Source organism: Lactuca saligna, chromosome 2, assembly GCF_052625555.1.
Source record: "Lactuca saligna cultivar CGN05327 chromosome 2, ASM5262555v1, whole genome shotgun sequence".
Classification (NCBI taxonomy): Eukaryota; Viridiplantae; Streptophyta; class Magnoliopsida; order Asterales; family Asteraceae; genus Lactuca; species Lactuca saligna.
In genome coordinates, this window is record NC_136418.1 from 122,982,148 (window position 1) to 122,997,612 (window position 15,465).

At 33.5% G+C, this 15,465-nt stretch overlaps 1 protein-coding gene across 3 annotated transcripts; it reads left to right on the forward strand.

Annotated features, from left to right (window-relative positions):
- The first annotated feature begins 5,194 nt into the window (after positions 1 to 5,194).
- LOC145031479 (polyadenylate-binding protein-interacting protein 12-like) lies at positions 5,195 to 7,838 on the forward strand. 3 transcript variants are annotated; one of them, XM_078980038.1, is made up of 12 exons: positions 5,195 to 5,274; positions 5,348 to 5,394; positions 5,501 to 6,044; positions 6,150 to 6,260; positions 6,350 to 6,394; positions 6,516 to 6,588; positions 6,657 to 6,769; positions 6,882 to 6,941; positions 7,029 to 7,076; positions 7,188 to 7,256; positions 7,368 to 7,429; positions 7,557 to 7,838. In XM_078980038.1, exons 3-12 carry the CDS (start codon positions 5,601 to 5,603, stop codon positions 7,612 to 7,614), a joined length of 1,083 nt encoding a protein of 360 aa, XP_078836164.1. In that variant the 5' UTR covers positions 5,195 to 5,274; positions 5,348 to 5,394; positions 5,501 to 5,600; the 3' UTR covers positions 7,615 to 7,838. The 3 variants fall into 3 exon arrangements, with proteins under 3 accessions (XP_078836164.1, XP_078836163.1, XP_078836165.1); XM_078980037.1 differs by lacking the exon at positions 5,195 to 5,274 and having other exon boundaries at positions 5,281 to 5,394; XM_078980039.1 differs by lacking the exon at positions 5,195 to 5,274 and having other exon boundaries at positions 5,281 to 5,394; positions 6,153 to 6,260.
- Positions 7,839 to 15,465: the final 7,627 nt, after the last annotated feature.

Below are 15,465 nucleotides of genomic sequence, written 5' to 3' on the forward strand. Positions count from 1 at the left end.
CGTTTCGTTATACCTCTTTTATAATGTGGCTTCATGAATGAGACCTACTATTGATTCGATCGACTTTTAATGATACATATAGTAGTAGATATTTATACATATGTATAGGGTGTATTTTAAAACTTTTGAAAATACAAGGTTCAAATCATATTTATTCAGTTAACCTTTAATAATTAATATTTGAATATGATTTAAGAATTATCTATTAATTATACTTTTAATTATTTTCTTAAATCTTATTAAGATAATGATATGATCTTATAATAGATAATTATCTTATTTAATATTCCTCTTATATTCAAATTAGGATTCTTAGTTATCTAGTTAATATATTCAGATTTTAGACATTTAAAATAATATGGATTAACTAGTAATTATCATATCTTTTGAATTAAGGCAAGAAAATCCGGATATCGCCTTCCAGAGAGATCTCACGTCATGACAGAGGACTTCTCACAACGTGGCGGAACAATTTGTCGATTTTTCTGTGTTTCCTACTTTCATCTATTATATACCATTAATGAGAAAATCAAGGCTCTGATATTGATATTGTAACAACGTGAAAATTTAAAAAAAAAAAATTCATTTTTAAAATGCATACTCTTCATAAGATCTCGTATAAAAATCTCTTTTATTCAATTACAAAGCACAACTCCATTAATAATCCAGGATTCTCATAACTCTTTCTATGGTGTGTACAATCAAGCCGGTGTCATCTCACGATTACGAGAGGAAAACTTGAAACACATAACACATAACACGGTAAGCACGAAGCTTAGTGAGTTCCCAAAAATACCACATAAAACACATATTAGCCACTCGAGGCTATATATAACTCTATGGACCCTCTGGTCCTAACTCTGTGGACCCTCTGGTCCTAACTCTGTGGACCTTTTGGTCATAACTCTGTATACGCTGGAACACACACACACACACAACATAAATCACATAGAAATAATGCAGCGCATCACATCACATAAATAGCATACAAAATACTCTGTCACATAACTCTAATTACCACTCTAGGTAAGATATAGTGAGAAGACTCACCTGGCAAGCAGAAAGCAGCTATCCTCACACTCGAATCTCGAACTCGCCACCGCCTAACAGATAAGGCAAATATCTCTAATTAAACCGATGATTACTCTTTCCCTCTCTAATTGGGAAGTGGATAAAAGACCATTTTACCCCTCCATGGTCTCTATTACTTATGTTGACCAAGACCCCACAGTTAACAGAAGTCAACTCAAGTCAACAATCCCACTTGGCCCGACTCGGCGAGTACACCTTTGTGACTCGTCGAGCTCACTGACCTTCCCGAAGTCTCTTGAAGATCCAGCTTAACTCGTTGAGTTGACTCCACGACTCGCCGGGCTACATCGCGATTCAGTCTAGACATGAAACCCTAGCCAACTCGTCGAGTCCATTTAAAATTTTCCTTATCCAGACGATTTCAACCAGATCTAACACTCTAATCTATAGATCTATCATTCCAAGGCTTAATACTTTCATAAAGTTTCGATCTTTATGCTAATGCACGGTGTTATAGCTCCAAAACACCAAAACACACTCTTCATGAAGGTTGTTGCTCAACAACCTTCATTTAGGCCACTAAAGCTGAGGCATTTAGCCTCTAAGGACCTCTCAAGGCTCAGATCTGAGGTTTCCCACCTCAGATCATGTCTCACTTAGCTCAAAGATAAAATAAGGGGAGTTAAGCCCTAATACTCCCAAGATCTAGAGGTCTAATCACAATTAGATGAAAAGGATGCAAGGTCATACCTTCCACAACAACTCTATGAGAAGATAAGCTAGATCCACAGCCTCCATCTCGTTCCTTGCTTGATTCATGCACCTTTCCTTCCACACAACTCACTAAATCACTTGATTTCATCATAAGAACTCACCCCAAGCTCCCATGGTGATTTAGGGTTTCTCACAGAGGATATGAGGCGCACCCAAGGTCATAAGTTCCTTTAAATACGCTCCAAACCCGGAACTTAGGGTTTTTCTCGGACCAGTATCTACTCAGCGAGTCCCTCTTCTGACTCGTCAAGTCCACTCATTAAATTCCCTGAAGGATCCCGACTCGACTCGACGAGTTGGACCCTCAACTCGTCGAGTCCCCCCTTGAAACCCAAGATTAACCTTTACAATAATATCCCTGAAATCTGGATGTTACAGATATTGGGAATTTTAGGTTACAAATACATGAGAAAATTATCTTAACACTTAAAGGTACATACAACCTCAAATGGATTTATGAATTTTCACATCTAATAGCAGCATACTTATGAAAAAACACAAACTAAATCCTATGAATCGAAATTCATGTTTGGAACACATACATTTTGTAGATCCAAACAAGCTAATCAAAATCTTTGTTTCTTTTTGGAAAACCTAGCTCTAATAATGTGTGAGCCTCTAATGTTTCACACCTACAACACAAGAAACTATAAGACTGAGAGGAGAGAGGTGAGAGAGAAGGGATTTTCAGATTTGCTCTTTAGAATAGGTCAGCCGAAAATCCTAGGGGTTAAGACTCTATTTGTAGATGACTGGAAAGCCTAGAAACCCTAGATTTGAGCATATAATTATAATATTTCAAAACATGTAATTATTTAGTTTCCTAGTTATCAAATAGAGGCTTCTAGAAACCTATCTAGGGCTCCTAAAAACTGGCCATCATAAGAGCATTCTAGATCCTCTCCATTGTTCAACTCTTGAACAATTAAAACCCAAGGTAAGTTCTTGGTATTACTCCCTCATGTACTCCTACTTCAATTTTTAGCGAAATTAATTGGAATTGTAGGTCAATTGCTTCCTATTTGGTGTTAAAAAGATCTTGCTTTCTTACACTTCAATTCTAATTATTATTTATGAGTAATTTTCTACATCAAAGTCCATGTTTGAACCACTCTTAAGGCTCTTAAAACACCCTCCAAGTGGAGAATGTATAAGTAATTAAAAATATGAGAAAAGGATTTTTGAATAATCTTATGAAAAAATATAATAACACCACTTGTCCTACGAATGACGCCAAATTGTGTCAAAAATTAATAAGCTAATGTCGTAACCGAATTAGTAAGTGTGGTGTGATATTTAGAATAAGATATTCAATTTTAAAATGCTTAAGATCTTGAAATGTACTAAATATCGTGGTCATACCCAAGATCTTGGGAAGTGATCTTGCGAAGTACAGAGTGGTATTTAGAAAACTGTTTAATAATTCTAATCTATTTCAAAATATAAACGTGTGTATTTGAAGTAGTTGAGAAAATTATAATGTTAAGGTTGTTAAATAGATGAATTTGCATAATCAATCTTAAGATATTTAAAAGCGACATGATAGAATACCTTGATATTTTAGGTGTAAAGAGGTAAAAGATCGAAAAAATTATTTTTTTTGACCGTTGTTAAACGGTTCAAAATATGAACGTTGGAATTGTTTTCGATCGAAATTAACCCGTTTGCACACGTTATCATCACAACGTGTTTTCCCATAACGCGGTATAACAACTAAGAGGGCCGGTGTTTGCGCCGTTATACCGGCGTTTTCTTGGCGCCACGTTGGAATAACGGGAGAACCCGTTGCCCATTCCTAGCCGTCTGAAACGGTTGCATAAATCATGTACATGTTGCATTTATTCATTCATAAGGGTTATAAGGGCTATGGAGGAATAAACAAAGCATGGTCCAAACAATTTGACAATATACGAGTAAAGGGAAGTTCTACTGGAATTTATTTTAAAAGGTCATCACATAATGAGGCTCATCAGTCTTGCAAGCCCTTGTGGAACGTGTGGTTGTGTTTTAAATGCTACCTACTATTCGGTAGTTAACTCCACCATCAATCCTATATGACATTTGTTTGTCGTGTATGCCTTTGTGTTATCATACAAGCATGTTCTTGGGGAAACCACTATCTTAAGGAAAATATGACTTTCACGAGTTGAATTGGTATTTAGATATGTAAGTCAACATCATGCATTGCATTATACCTTTTTTTTTTTTCTTGTGAACGAATATTATTTAATACTTGAGTCTATATGCAATGTTTTTCTACTCGGAAAGTTGGATGTGTGTTTTGTTGCTTCTTTTAAAATGTGAAACTTATGCAATATGATACCATTGCTACCTTATAAACATTGTAATGTGCTCTAAAAGTGTTCAAATGTATATATTTATCAACTATTTTTCATTTGTGTGACCCAATAAGTTTAGATAACGTTGATAGATATCATTGATAGTAACATCAATATGTTGACATATGCACATATTCAACACTGATTATGGTTTGCCAACCAAGCTATGTGAAATAATTACAGTTTCTTATGTATACTTATTAAATGAAACAAATTCAATTGTGGAATAAATGATGAAGAAAAAGGAACCGGAAGGCCTAAAACCATCATGAATGTCACTTTTAGAAAAACCATGAATCGTTAATGGTTTGATCTCACTAATTTACCCTTGAGTTTGATGGGACACATTTCCTACGAGGTAACATCATGTTTACTTCAGAAAAATAAGGAAACGAACTCAATAAATTAATTAACATTGACCATAGAGTTTGAAGTTAAAAAAGAATGAGACCTTTATTAGAACTCTTTCTTTAACGAAAACGATATTCTTAAAATGAAAAGGATCGTATTATTGATCAAGGGAACTTTGGTCCGTTTCAAATAATTGACACTTTTATATTTTTCACACTAAAATGATCCATAAACGTGTTTATGTAACAAAATGTTATACCTGATTTTATTAATTGGCATAAATGTACGTAAAATCCAATGACCTAAAGTGAGAGCATTCTAGTTTTCCCTTAACGACTTTATTGATCATTTATATACCCAAAGAAGCATATAATACATAATCTTATGATCATAAGTCGATATAAATTGAAATCAATGCAACAATATTTTATTCAATCCTAGTTTTCCCATAACGACTTTATTGATCATTTATATACCCAAAGGATCATAAGTCGATATAAATGGAAATCAATGTAAAACTATTTTATTCAAAGCTATGACTTTAAAAAATAGTGGCATAGAAAGTTAGAAAGTATGTATATGAGGTTCCATATAAATAATGTGACAAACTTTTGTAATTGATAAAACATAAATATATTAAAATATATAGTATTTAGTATTAGATAATGGAAAATGTTTTGGGTGTTTGTGGCATGTCTCAAAAGTAATGTGCGAAAAAGCGACGATCCGAAGAAGACAAACATTTGGGAATGGTGATTCATCATTAAAAGAAAAAAAAGTAATGTTCTTTTTCCCAATTTCTTCTAATATATATGCAACTGATGTAACCCCTCTTCTTTCTCTCTCTCAAGGGTCGATCTTCGGAGTTGAATTCAATGATTTAATACTCTTCCAACAGGTAATTTCTTCTCTAAACTCGATACTTTCAGCTTCTTTCTTTTGATTATTTTAAGCTCTTGTTTTTTAATCAAAGTCAAATCTTGGATTTTCATGGCTACAATCAGCTGAATTCGCAGAAGGGTAAAAAAACAAGGAGAGAAAAATCAAAAAGCCCTTTTGGTGATACTGTCAGTCGGTGAGTCGTCGATCGACAACATCATCATCATGACTCTTGTTGAGAATGTTGCGTCCAACAATCGGGTCGAATCAGGCGATGTTGATCAGTCGAAATCATCGATTTCGATTTCCAGTTTTCATCAGCAGAAGAAGATGATACCTAATGGAAATGGAAACGGAAACACCGTTCTAAATCATCATCATCATCATCACCATCATCAGATGAAGGTAAACGGTGTCGATCATCATGATCATGAGGAAGAGGGTTTTAAGAAAGAAATGAGGGATTTGGCTGAAATGTTGTCGAAATTGAATCCCATGGCTGAAGAATTCGTCCCCCCTTCACTCACCAACAACAATTACACCGGAGCTCTAATTCTTCCCCCATCTGGTGCTACTGCTGCTCACTTCGGTTATTCTGTCGTCAACGATTTCCTCCTTCAAACTAACCAAACCCCTTTTCCCAACATCAATGGCGTTTCCACTAGAAGGGTATGTCTTTTCTCTTCTCGTCTTCTTGTCTTCTTGTCTTCTCTTTTCATTGATGATAATTTCCAAAACGAACACCTCTTCTGAGTTTCTTATGTTAATGGTTAGAAGAAGGGTAACTTTACTCATGGGAAACGAAGGATGAATAACAGAACCACCATGGCACAACGAGAAGATGTGATTAGGAGAACTGTTCATGTCTCTGACATCGATCAACAGGTTAAGATCCTTAATTCCTTATCTTCTTTGAATTTTTTCCACAAATCTATCCAATCTTTCAAACCTTATTCTGTTTGACATGAATTCAGGTAACTGAAGAACAACTTGCTGCTCTCTTTATCACTTGTGGACAGGTAAAACCCTAAATACATCAACCAAATCATCATAATTTCTTTGTTTACATCATTATCATGATTCATGAATCATGATTTATGACTCCTTGATTCTTAACTCAACCTGTTTTTACTTTAATAGGTTGTGGATTGTCGTATATGTGGAGACCCTAATTCTGTTCTTCGTTTCGCCTTTATTGAGTTTACTAATGAAGGTATGCTAATTCTCTAATATATCAAATCTGTGATTCATTTTAACATTTTTTTTATTATCTGTTTGCAGAAGGAGCAAGAAATGCATTGAATCTTGCTGGAACTATGCTTGGGTATTACCCAGTTAGGGTTCTTCCTTCAAAAACTGCAATTGCACCAGTGAATCCCACTTTTTTACCTCGAGTAAGTTTCTTTCACTTTTGGAGAAAACTATGATTATGAATGTGTTTTTACTGTGTGTGTGTGTGTGTGTGTGTGTGTGTGTTTTGACATCATTATCTTTGTGTTATTTTAGTCTGAAGATGAAAGGGAAATGTGTGCTAGAACTATCTATTGTACTAACATTGACAAGAAGGTAATTTACTAATTTAAGATTGTTTTTACTTTTCATGAATATAAGTATGGGGGCATATGTGTAATTTTCTATTTTTGTTTAAAACAGGTTACTCAGGCAGATGTTAAGCTCTTTTTCGAGTCATTTTGTGGAGAGGTTTGTGGTTGTTAATTTGTTAATTCATAATTTCATTTACAATATTTAAAAAACGCTTTTGTAACGTGAATTGTTAATTAATTATATCTTATTGAAATTAATGTTTTATAGGTTTATCGTTTGAGGTTGCTAGGAGACTATCATCATTCAACTCGTATCGCATTTGTGGAGTTTGTTATGGTATTTTTTTTTTTCTTGCTTAAAGTGAAATTCCAATAATACCCCAAAAAACGTGGCTTAATGTATTAAGTCACCAACCGATTTTACTTATTTGCCCTTTTAATTTTACAGGCAGAAAGTGCAATTACAGCGCTCAACTGTAGTGGTGCAGTATTGGGATCACTGCCCATAAGGTGATTGAATGTTGATTGATTGATTAAAAATCAAAAAAATTATGTTTTTTTTTTCATTAAATAAAAAATATGTTTTTTTTTTATTATTATTTTTTTAATTTATGAATTTTATGTTGGTTTGATGTAGGGTGAGTCCTTCAAAGACTCCAGTTCGCCCACGTGCACCTCGCCCTACCATGCACTAAATAGTAATTTCACAAAATATCTAAAAATATACGCGACAAGTGAACTTGGAGATGAAAGTGTTATATGTTTCTTCTTCTTTTTATGGTGTTTGTTTAATGCATTCGAGGTTCAAGTTACCTATTTGAAATGTAGATTTAGAAAAAGTTTGAGACTATTTTATTTTCAGATGTTTTTGGTATGAAATTGCTGTTTTTAACAAGTTAAATTTGCTTGCTTTTTATTATTTCTGTGTTTCTTGGATCACGTGGGACAAAAATGGACACCCTTGGTTTTTTAATTAAGTTTACAAAAAAGGAAACCAATAGGGTAAACACAAAATGACCAAAACGAAAATTACAATATGTTCGTAAATTTGATATGTTGTTTTGATTCTTGACCCAGAAATTTACATACAAAAATGTAAATTTCTTATATTTGATACGATTGATTTAGATATTGACAACCCAACTTGATAACCAAAAAATTTCGACCCATTAATCTTGTTATCGTATTATCAAGTAAATGACAAAATATGTAACTTTTTTTTTCGAAATTTGCCATATTATATATGGATTAAATAACATGTGAAAAGAAGTAATATAAGTTTATAAACACATTTTACTTTATTGATGATAATATAGAAGAAGACAAGATAGGGTGTGAAGGATATACATTGCAAAGGTAATGGAGCCATATTACACCGTACTAAACAGTGGAGGGGACATCCCGACAAACTGCAATAGCAAAACCGTGTCCCACCACCTGTATCTGTACGAGGTGAGATTTGGACACACCTCATAAATACCAAAGCTGATACTCCAATCAGAGTGTATGGATTAGCATAAGCTTGCACATGTTGGGAAAATGGTTTATCCTATTCTAGGGAAATGAGTTTTTCCCATTTTGGTTGTGTAATTAAGAACCAATTTGAATACAATGTAGGTTATGATCTTTTATGTAGAATTTGTGTTTGATATCAACTTAATTTTCAGTTTTGGAATTAAGTTATGGTTTTGGTTTCGTATTTAAGATCGGAATCATATATAATCTCGGTTACAATATTTTGTTTAATTTTCGGTTAGGATTTGTGCTGATGCTATGCAAATACAAGCTTTCTTAGACATGACACACTGAAGAAAAAAAAAATAAAAACTATCTTTTTTCTCAAAAGTTACTATGGAACTTTCATGTTATCGTATTATGTAAGATTATGACCTTATCGAGTTTCGGTGGTTTTCTTGCAGTTTTATCATGGGAAAAAAAGCATGGAATGAAGGTCTTATTTGTTTTAAGAAAATTGTGTTAAACATAAACTTTCATTCATCCCGAACAAGGAACACATACATAAAAGGTAAGAGTTAACACTTACCATTATGTGGTCTTAACTTATGTTTCTATCTTTGTTGAGGTTAGATAAATCATATTTATTTTTAGTTTCTTTAATTATCGAGTTTAAAATTTAGGAAAGAAAAAAATTCCAACTTTATATTTTAGCTTCTATGAGAAAATAGGTCTAATGAACACGAAATAGAAAACCGCCCACTAAGTGTCTTAATTTTGGAAAATGTAAAACACGAAAGTTGTGAACACATGTCTTAGGTTTATGTAGAATTTTGCGTCCCTTCATTCCGATATTGTATAAATTTTATACTATGTTTAACACAATGGTGCTTAGCTGATTAGGAAACAAACTATATGTTTAACACAATAGTGCTTAGTTGAATAGGAATCAAACTATCTACCGTTAAACCTAAATTTTGACCGATAATAGTTATGTATCTTGGAAAACCCAAAACTTGAAAACTCTAAATCTATATGATAGCTTTCCACAAATACTTAGAATAATATTGGTATGATATTGTACATGTTTATTTTAACCTTTTGTAAAAGGGTAGGTCATCAAGAGCATACAAAGGAAAAGGAAATCCCTCGGAGGAGAAGGGTATGGAAAGGTGCAAACATAGACTTTGTAGTCATTATTTCTAAAGTGAGCCTAGTGACTTCAAACTCAAGAACGATTGTATGTTGTCGTAGCCACCTATCGATTATGTTTAGATAAAGTCTCTCTGTTACAAACATATATGTTGAAAACAGAGACAAGGTATTCAGGATCAATTCTGACGTGGCTGAGATCAATAGTTAAAGGGCTGTGATTCTGAAAATGACATATAGGAAAGATCTTAAGCTAATCAATATTTTGTAACTTACAGAAAGTCGCAATAATTTGGTGTCCGGATGACTACTTAGTAAGTTTAGATCATAGTATGATTGAGTTAAATAAAATTATGACATCCGATACGGGGCCTCGCTTCCATATCAAGATAGCGCCATAATCTCATCCAACTATGGGTGCAAACGAGCCTAGCTATTCGTGAGTTACTCGGGATTGGCTCGTTAAAAGCGCGACTCAAAACCGATTTTAAACGAGCCCGAGTCAAGCTCGAGCTTACTATTGAGCTCGTTTATTAAACGAGCTCGAGCTCGAGCCTACATCATTAAGCTCGATTAGGCTCGCGAGCCTAAACAAGCCTATATATAATATGAGAAATGATGTAAAAAGGCTAATCTTAACCTTAATAAAGACATGATCTTATCACAGTGTATGTGTTATGTAACTCGCATGGACACGACATGGTCTTCATTAAGTTGCAATACACCATCCACAACATGTGTCGTGTCTCCTTTTGCATATAACATCACACTTTGAACAATCATGAAACACTCTAAATATATGTCACATAGCTCATAATAGGATATCATTTCCTCTTATAGCAACATACTTCACTGTTCTACATCAAACATGCTTTGCGTATCGTGTAACACAAGATTATACGCCACAACTTTGCACTGTAACTTGGTACTTAGCAATACTTCCATCTTTACCCCTATAATTCATATAATACTATCAAAGGACTAAAACTAGATATAAATAATCAAATAACAATTTGTAAATATCATTCGATCATTTGAAAATGTGTTAACCAACTTGATACTTAAAATTTCATGACTTTTACCATTTTTGACCGAATTGCCTTTTTACATCATAATTCACATGCAATCTTATCATTCAAACTTTAAGGGATGTTACAATCACTCCCCTTAAAAGGATTTTGTTCTCGAAGTCTTCTCATAGTCTACAATATGTTTGATGTAATTCATACATCAAAAATCCTTTTTTAAGATTACTTCAATTCTATCTTGTTTTGCATACTTTTGGAAATCTACTTTTGCACACCTTACAAGATTAAACTCTTTGCACCATTTCACATATCATATCTTATTATTAAGCATGTGATGACTTGTTTCAACATGGTTAACACTTGAGTTTGATTCTTAACAAAATCCATAACTTCATCCCCGTTTTACATGTTATAAAGGTTTTGTTTTCCATTAGTACAAACTTGTATCATTTATAATCCTTGATTTAAAATTGTATCCTTCATTTCCAATCCTACTCTTATGTCACAGCCCAAACCGGGATGGCGGAAACGTTCGAGGGTGGATGATATCATATGCAGTATCACAACAATTGCATCATAGTAATCAAAATAAACACAACCATTTCATTGAATATGTATAAAAAATGTTTACATCTGTTTGCTTCATATTTATATACATTAAAAGTAGCAAAAATAAAGATGAGACTCTATACGCTACGTCTTCTCAAAAGTCTGCCAATGTATATGTCTACTGATTTCTTGAGAATACAAGCGGTTATGAAAAGAGAGTATCAGCATAAAAGCTGGTGAGTTCATAAGCATGTTTTTTCAATGAGAAATTGGCCATTGAATCTGTAAAATGTTTGTGTGCTTCCTAAGAAAATCCAATATTTTCTATCATATATGTTTATTACTGTGTTATGTAGTAGTGTATAATGTATTAGTTTGTATGTCTGATTACCACCAGCTGTATTATATCATGTTGTTTTGAATGAAAATCCCTTTGTATGAAAAACCTGGCTATCACCAGTAATGTATAGAATGTTCTGTTTGAAAACCCTAGTTACCATCAGTATGTAAGGTAGTTTCATTACTTTAAAATAAAACTATGAGTTGAAATCCCTGGAGTCCTCTAGTTGTATTATGAACTAGTTTTATTAATGAAAATAAAACTAAAGGATAAGGAAATCCCATAAACAATAAGATTAGTTTATATTATTGTGAGTCGTATAACCATGTTGGACATGACCTAGTGACCTTTAAGACGTTCCTCAAGTGTCGGTTAAATGACATTTGTCACCCCAGGCATGTCTGCCTAACTGTAGCTAGCAGTTCAGGTGTAGGATTGTCAGTCCCGAATAGATCTATTCACAAATCTCACGCTCTCCCTCCAGGAGACTCTGGTTATACTATGATAGGATTTAACCTGTACCCCGAAAGGTACAATTGAAGTGTTGTCTCACAATCCTGTATTAACTAGTTTACGTGTAGCTCTATATGGTTCTTTTGTATTTGAATATGTGTGTATACTTTATTGGGTAATAATTATACTTCAATAATTATTTAATGATGTACTCTTGAAGTCCGAATGTAGTAATGTATATCATAAACTAAATCTTTCATAGTTTATATGTTTTGCAATGTATAACTCAGAATTCATAAAACTGCGTATTGAAATCCCAAACTATATCTATTATAGTTTGCATGTATGTTGTGTGCTTGATTCGTGTATTGATCTGAAGACTATGCAATTATGGTTGTATGTTGAAAAACGTCCCTTTGCTCAGCATGTTACAAAAGGGATAGAATATCTAAATATTTTATAAAACATGGAAATTTTTTGGTTGTATTAATTGTATAAGTTTTAAACTTGTTGAAGTTCTTTTGTATAAGTTCACAAAATCATTTGTGTTTGGCTTGTATTCCCCCCCCCCCCCCCCCCTTCTGAAAACATTAAAAATAGTAAAAGCATAGGGGTATGAACTCACTGTTGGTCGTGTGATTAGTCAAATAGCGAGACTGGAAGTGGAAACCCTTGGTTGTATGCACGCGGTAATCAATGGAATCCTAATCAACAATTAAATACATGATTGTATTTTATCAGCGAAACCATTATTTATAGTGTTGGAAAAACACTTGTTATTGGTTTAGGAATGTTACCAAGACTGATCGAGGTGAAAAAGTGGATTTGCGGCCAAGATTCACGCTGTAAAGGAGTTTGCGGCTGTGAAGGGTTTCCAGCCGTGAACGGCCCCTTGAAGGGTTTACGGTCGTGAACAATGTTCTTGAAGGATTTATGAATCTTTGAAGGGTTTACGGCCGTAAATGGGTTTACAGTCTTTGAAGATTTGAAGGTTTGAATGGTGTACGACCGTAAACTCAAGAACAATAATGTTGGATTCGATGAAAAATGCGTTTTAGATGTTCCAAAACAGCCTCCAAAGGTGATTCTTGATGATTTTCGAAAGAAAAGAGGGTGGTTTTGGTGTTTACGGATGAGAGGTTACAAAGAGAAGGAGAGAGTTTTCGGCCAGAAAAGTGTAAATGAGGGGTAGATGCTCATATTTATAGGGGGTTTTCATGGTCAGTGGTGGGGCCACCTGTCGCTCGCCGTAAACGGGTGTACAACTTGTAAATGGGTTTACGGCCGTGAACATCACTCAGGCCGAAAACTTTTGATTTTTCAAAAGAAACACGAGTTTTTCGCATGATTTTTGTTCTGTCTCATATATAAAATTCAATTATATAACTAAATGATTTTCCAAACCAAAGGAATTTGACGGAACACGATAAAATTCAAATTTTATTAACGAGATCGGGCTAACATTGACGGAAAAAGATTCGGATTGTCACATCTTAGAACTGCTTTGAAACTTACAATCTGAAGTATTTTCATTCTTGTGTCATTTTTCATCTGCTTTATGATTCTTTTAAAGTTTAACTATTTTCATTTATGGTTTTTGTTTGACTTTTCAACTCTTTGTAGCTATTCTTATAAATCTCTTTGTTTTCTTTTCCATCATACTTTACTAATTTTAGGGTTGTTCACTATTTGAATAAAAGTAAATTGGTCAATTAAACAATTTGGACTAGATTATTTGGTTCAGATATTTTGATCTTGATTGATTTTCAGCAAAACTGAATTATTATTTTGGATCTGGGTTTGGTTTCGATTTATAAAATAAATTTTGAATTGTCCAAAAAACCGAATAACAATTTATTATTTATTTATTTATCTTTTTTTGGTTTTAATATACATCTTTTAGTTATTTATTAATTTACTTAATTGTATTTTAAATATATTAGAAAGTGTTACCCAATAAAAGCTACTTTTCAAAAGATTTTTATCTATAAAATGTTAAATTATAATATATCTTTTCTAAATATTTGCTCATAAATTTTAATTCACAACTAAAAACTATTTTTGTTTGGAGTTGACTAATATCAAGTTGTATATAATTTTAAATGCCCAACCTCTTGAATTCAAATTGTAGAAACCGATCGAACTAAAGTATAATTTAGTTGGTTTGGATCGGATTTGAATTTAGTTTGAACTATTTGGATCTTTATTTTAAAAATTGAAATCAATTTGAATTCACTAGAATGGATCGGATCAAACCGATCCATCCAAACGAACACCCTTAGATGGTTTTCTAGTTATAATAACAAACCTCTAACACTATATTACTTTTACATTTCCTTACCACTCTTATTGCTTCCGGTTCAGTTCTTAAGTTATTAACAAGTTTCAAAATTCTTTATTCATATACTTAGAGTATTACTCAATTTGTAAATCTTCACTTAATCACTAATACCTTTCTTTTGTCTTCATTTTCTACTTCTTAATGACATTATTGACGTTGGTATTTAAAAGTTACCCATTATTTTCTAGCTTTTTTCAAATGACTTAGGGCCCATTTGTTTACCTCTTAATTGCAAATTAAGAGGCAATATCTTAAAAATTCAGATTAAGATCGTTTGTTTGTATTTTATTTTTTACCTCTTAAAATTATAATTACCTCTTATTTTTCTGATATTAACCGAGGTCTGAAAAATAAAAAAAGGACGTGTACCTAATTTGCCCTAAACAGCGATCGACAAACGTCTCCTCGTATTTTTTTCACTTCGCGTTTGGTTCTCTTCACCACCAAGATTCCGACGAGACCCACGTCCACCCAAAACATCGATGACGCTGCACCCTACAACGCCGATGCCGCTGCACGTCCTCTGGCTCCAACTCGTTTTTGGATTCTGCCCAGCAGGTATGTTTGTCTTCTTCTGAAAATCGATTTCGTTGCCTCCGTCCGATCTGCAACGCCACCGACGCCGCCAACTTCGCCTCCGCCTCCGACATCTTGTATAGGTGAAGTTTTTCTTTATCTCTTGCTTTGTAATCCGAGTTTAATTCTTGAAAATTGAGTATCATAGTTTTCCCCCTGAAATTCGAGTATTATTCTGTGACATCCTCAAAATCACGGCCAGAAAAGACCGATTTTCATTTATGCTTTTAAAATAAAGTCAGAGTAAATCCTTTTGATTTGAAAGAGTTGCGGAATTTGTTCCCAAAACAAAACATGATAAAATAATATTTATCAAAACATTTCATCAAGATATGCATTTTCATTATATAATTAAAACTCGGGGTGTCATGTTCCGATACAGACCATTAAGCATAAACATTAACATTACATGTTATTCAACAAATATATACATATACAGACTTGTAAACAAAACAACATGATGGTTCGTCCATCTTACGCCCTTGCGCCACTTCCTGTAATACAAATAAAACTGAGTGGGTCAGGCTTGGGAGCCTGGTGAGCATATAGGGTTTTCAACCCACAATAAATAAATTATATTTAATTTCACCAACCAATCACTATCCCGATTACCCATTCCCGTTATCCTCACTTTACGTTCCTAAAACAACAT

Bases quoted from the DNA above. Each gene is read 5' to 3' on its own strand.
- LOC145031479 (XM_078980038.1), top strand. From the start codon at position 5,601: ATGACTCTTGTTGAGAATGTTGCGTCCAACAATCGGGTCGAATCAGGC. The intron at 6,395-6,515 runs GTAAAACCCTAA...TTACTTTAATAG, and splicing joins TCTTTATCACTTGTGGACAG to GTTGTGGATTGTCGTATATG. The intron at 6,589-6,656 runs GTATGCTAATTC...ATCTGTTTGCAG, and splicing joins TATTGAGTTTACTAATGAAG to AAGGAGCAAGAAATGCATTG.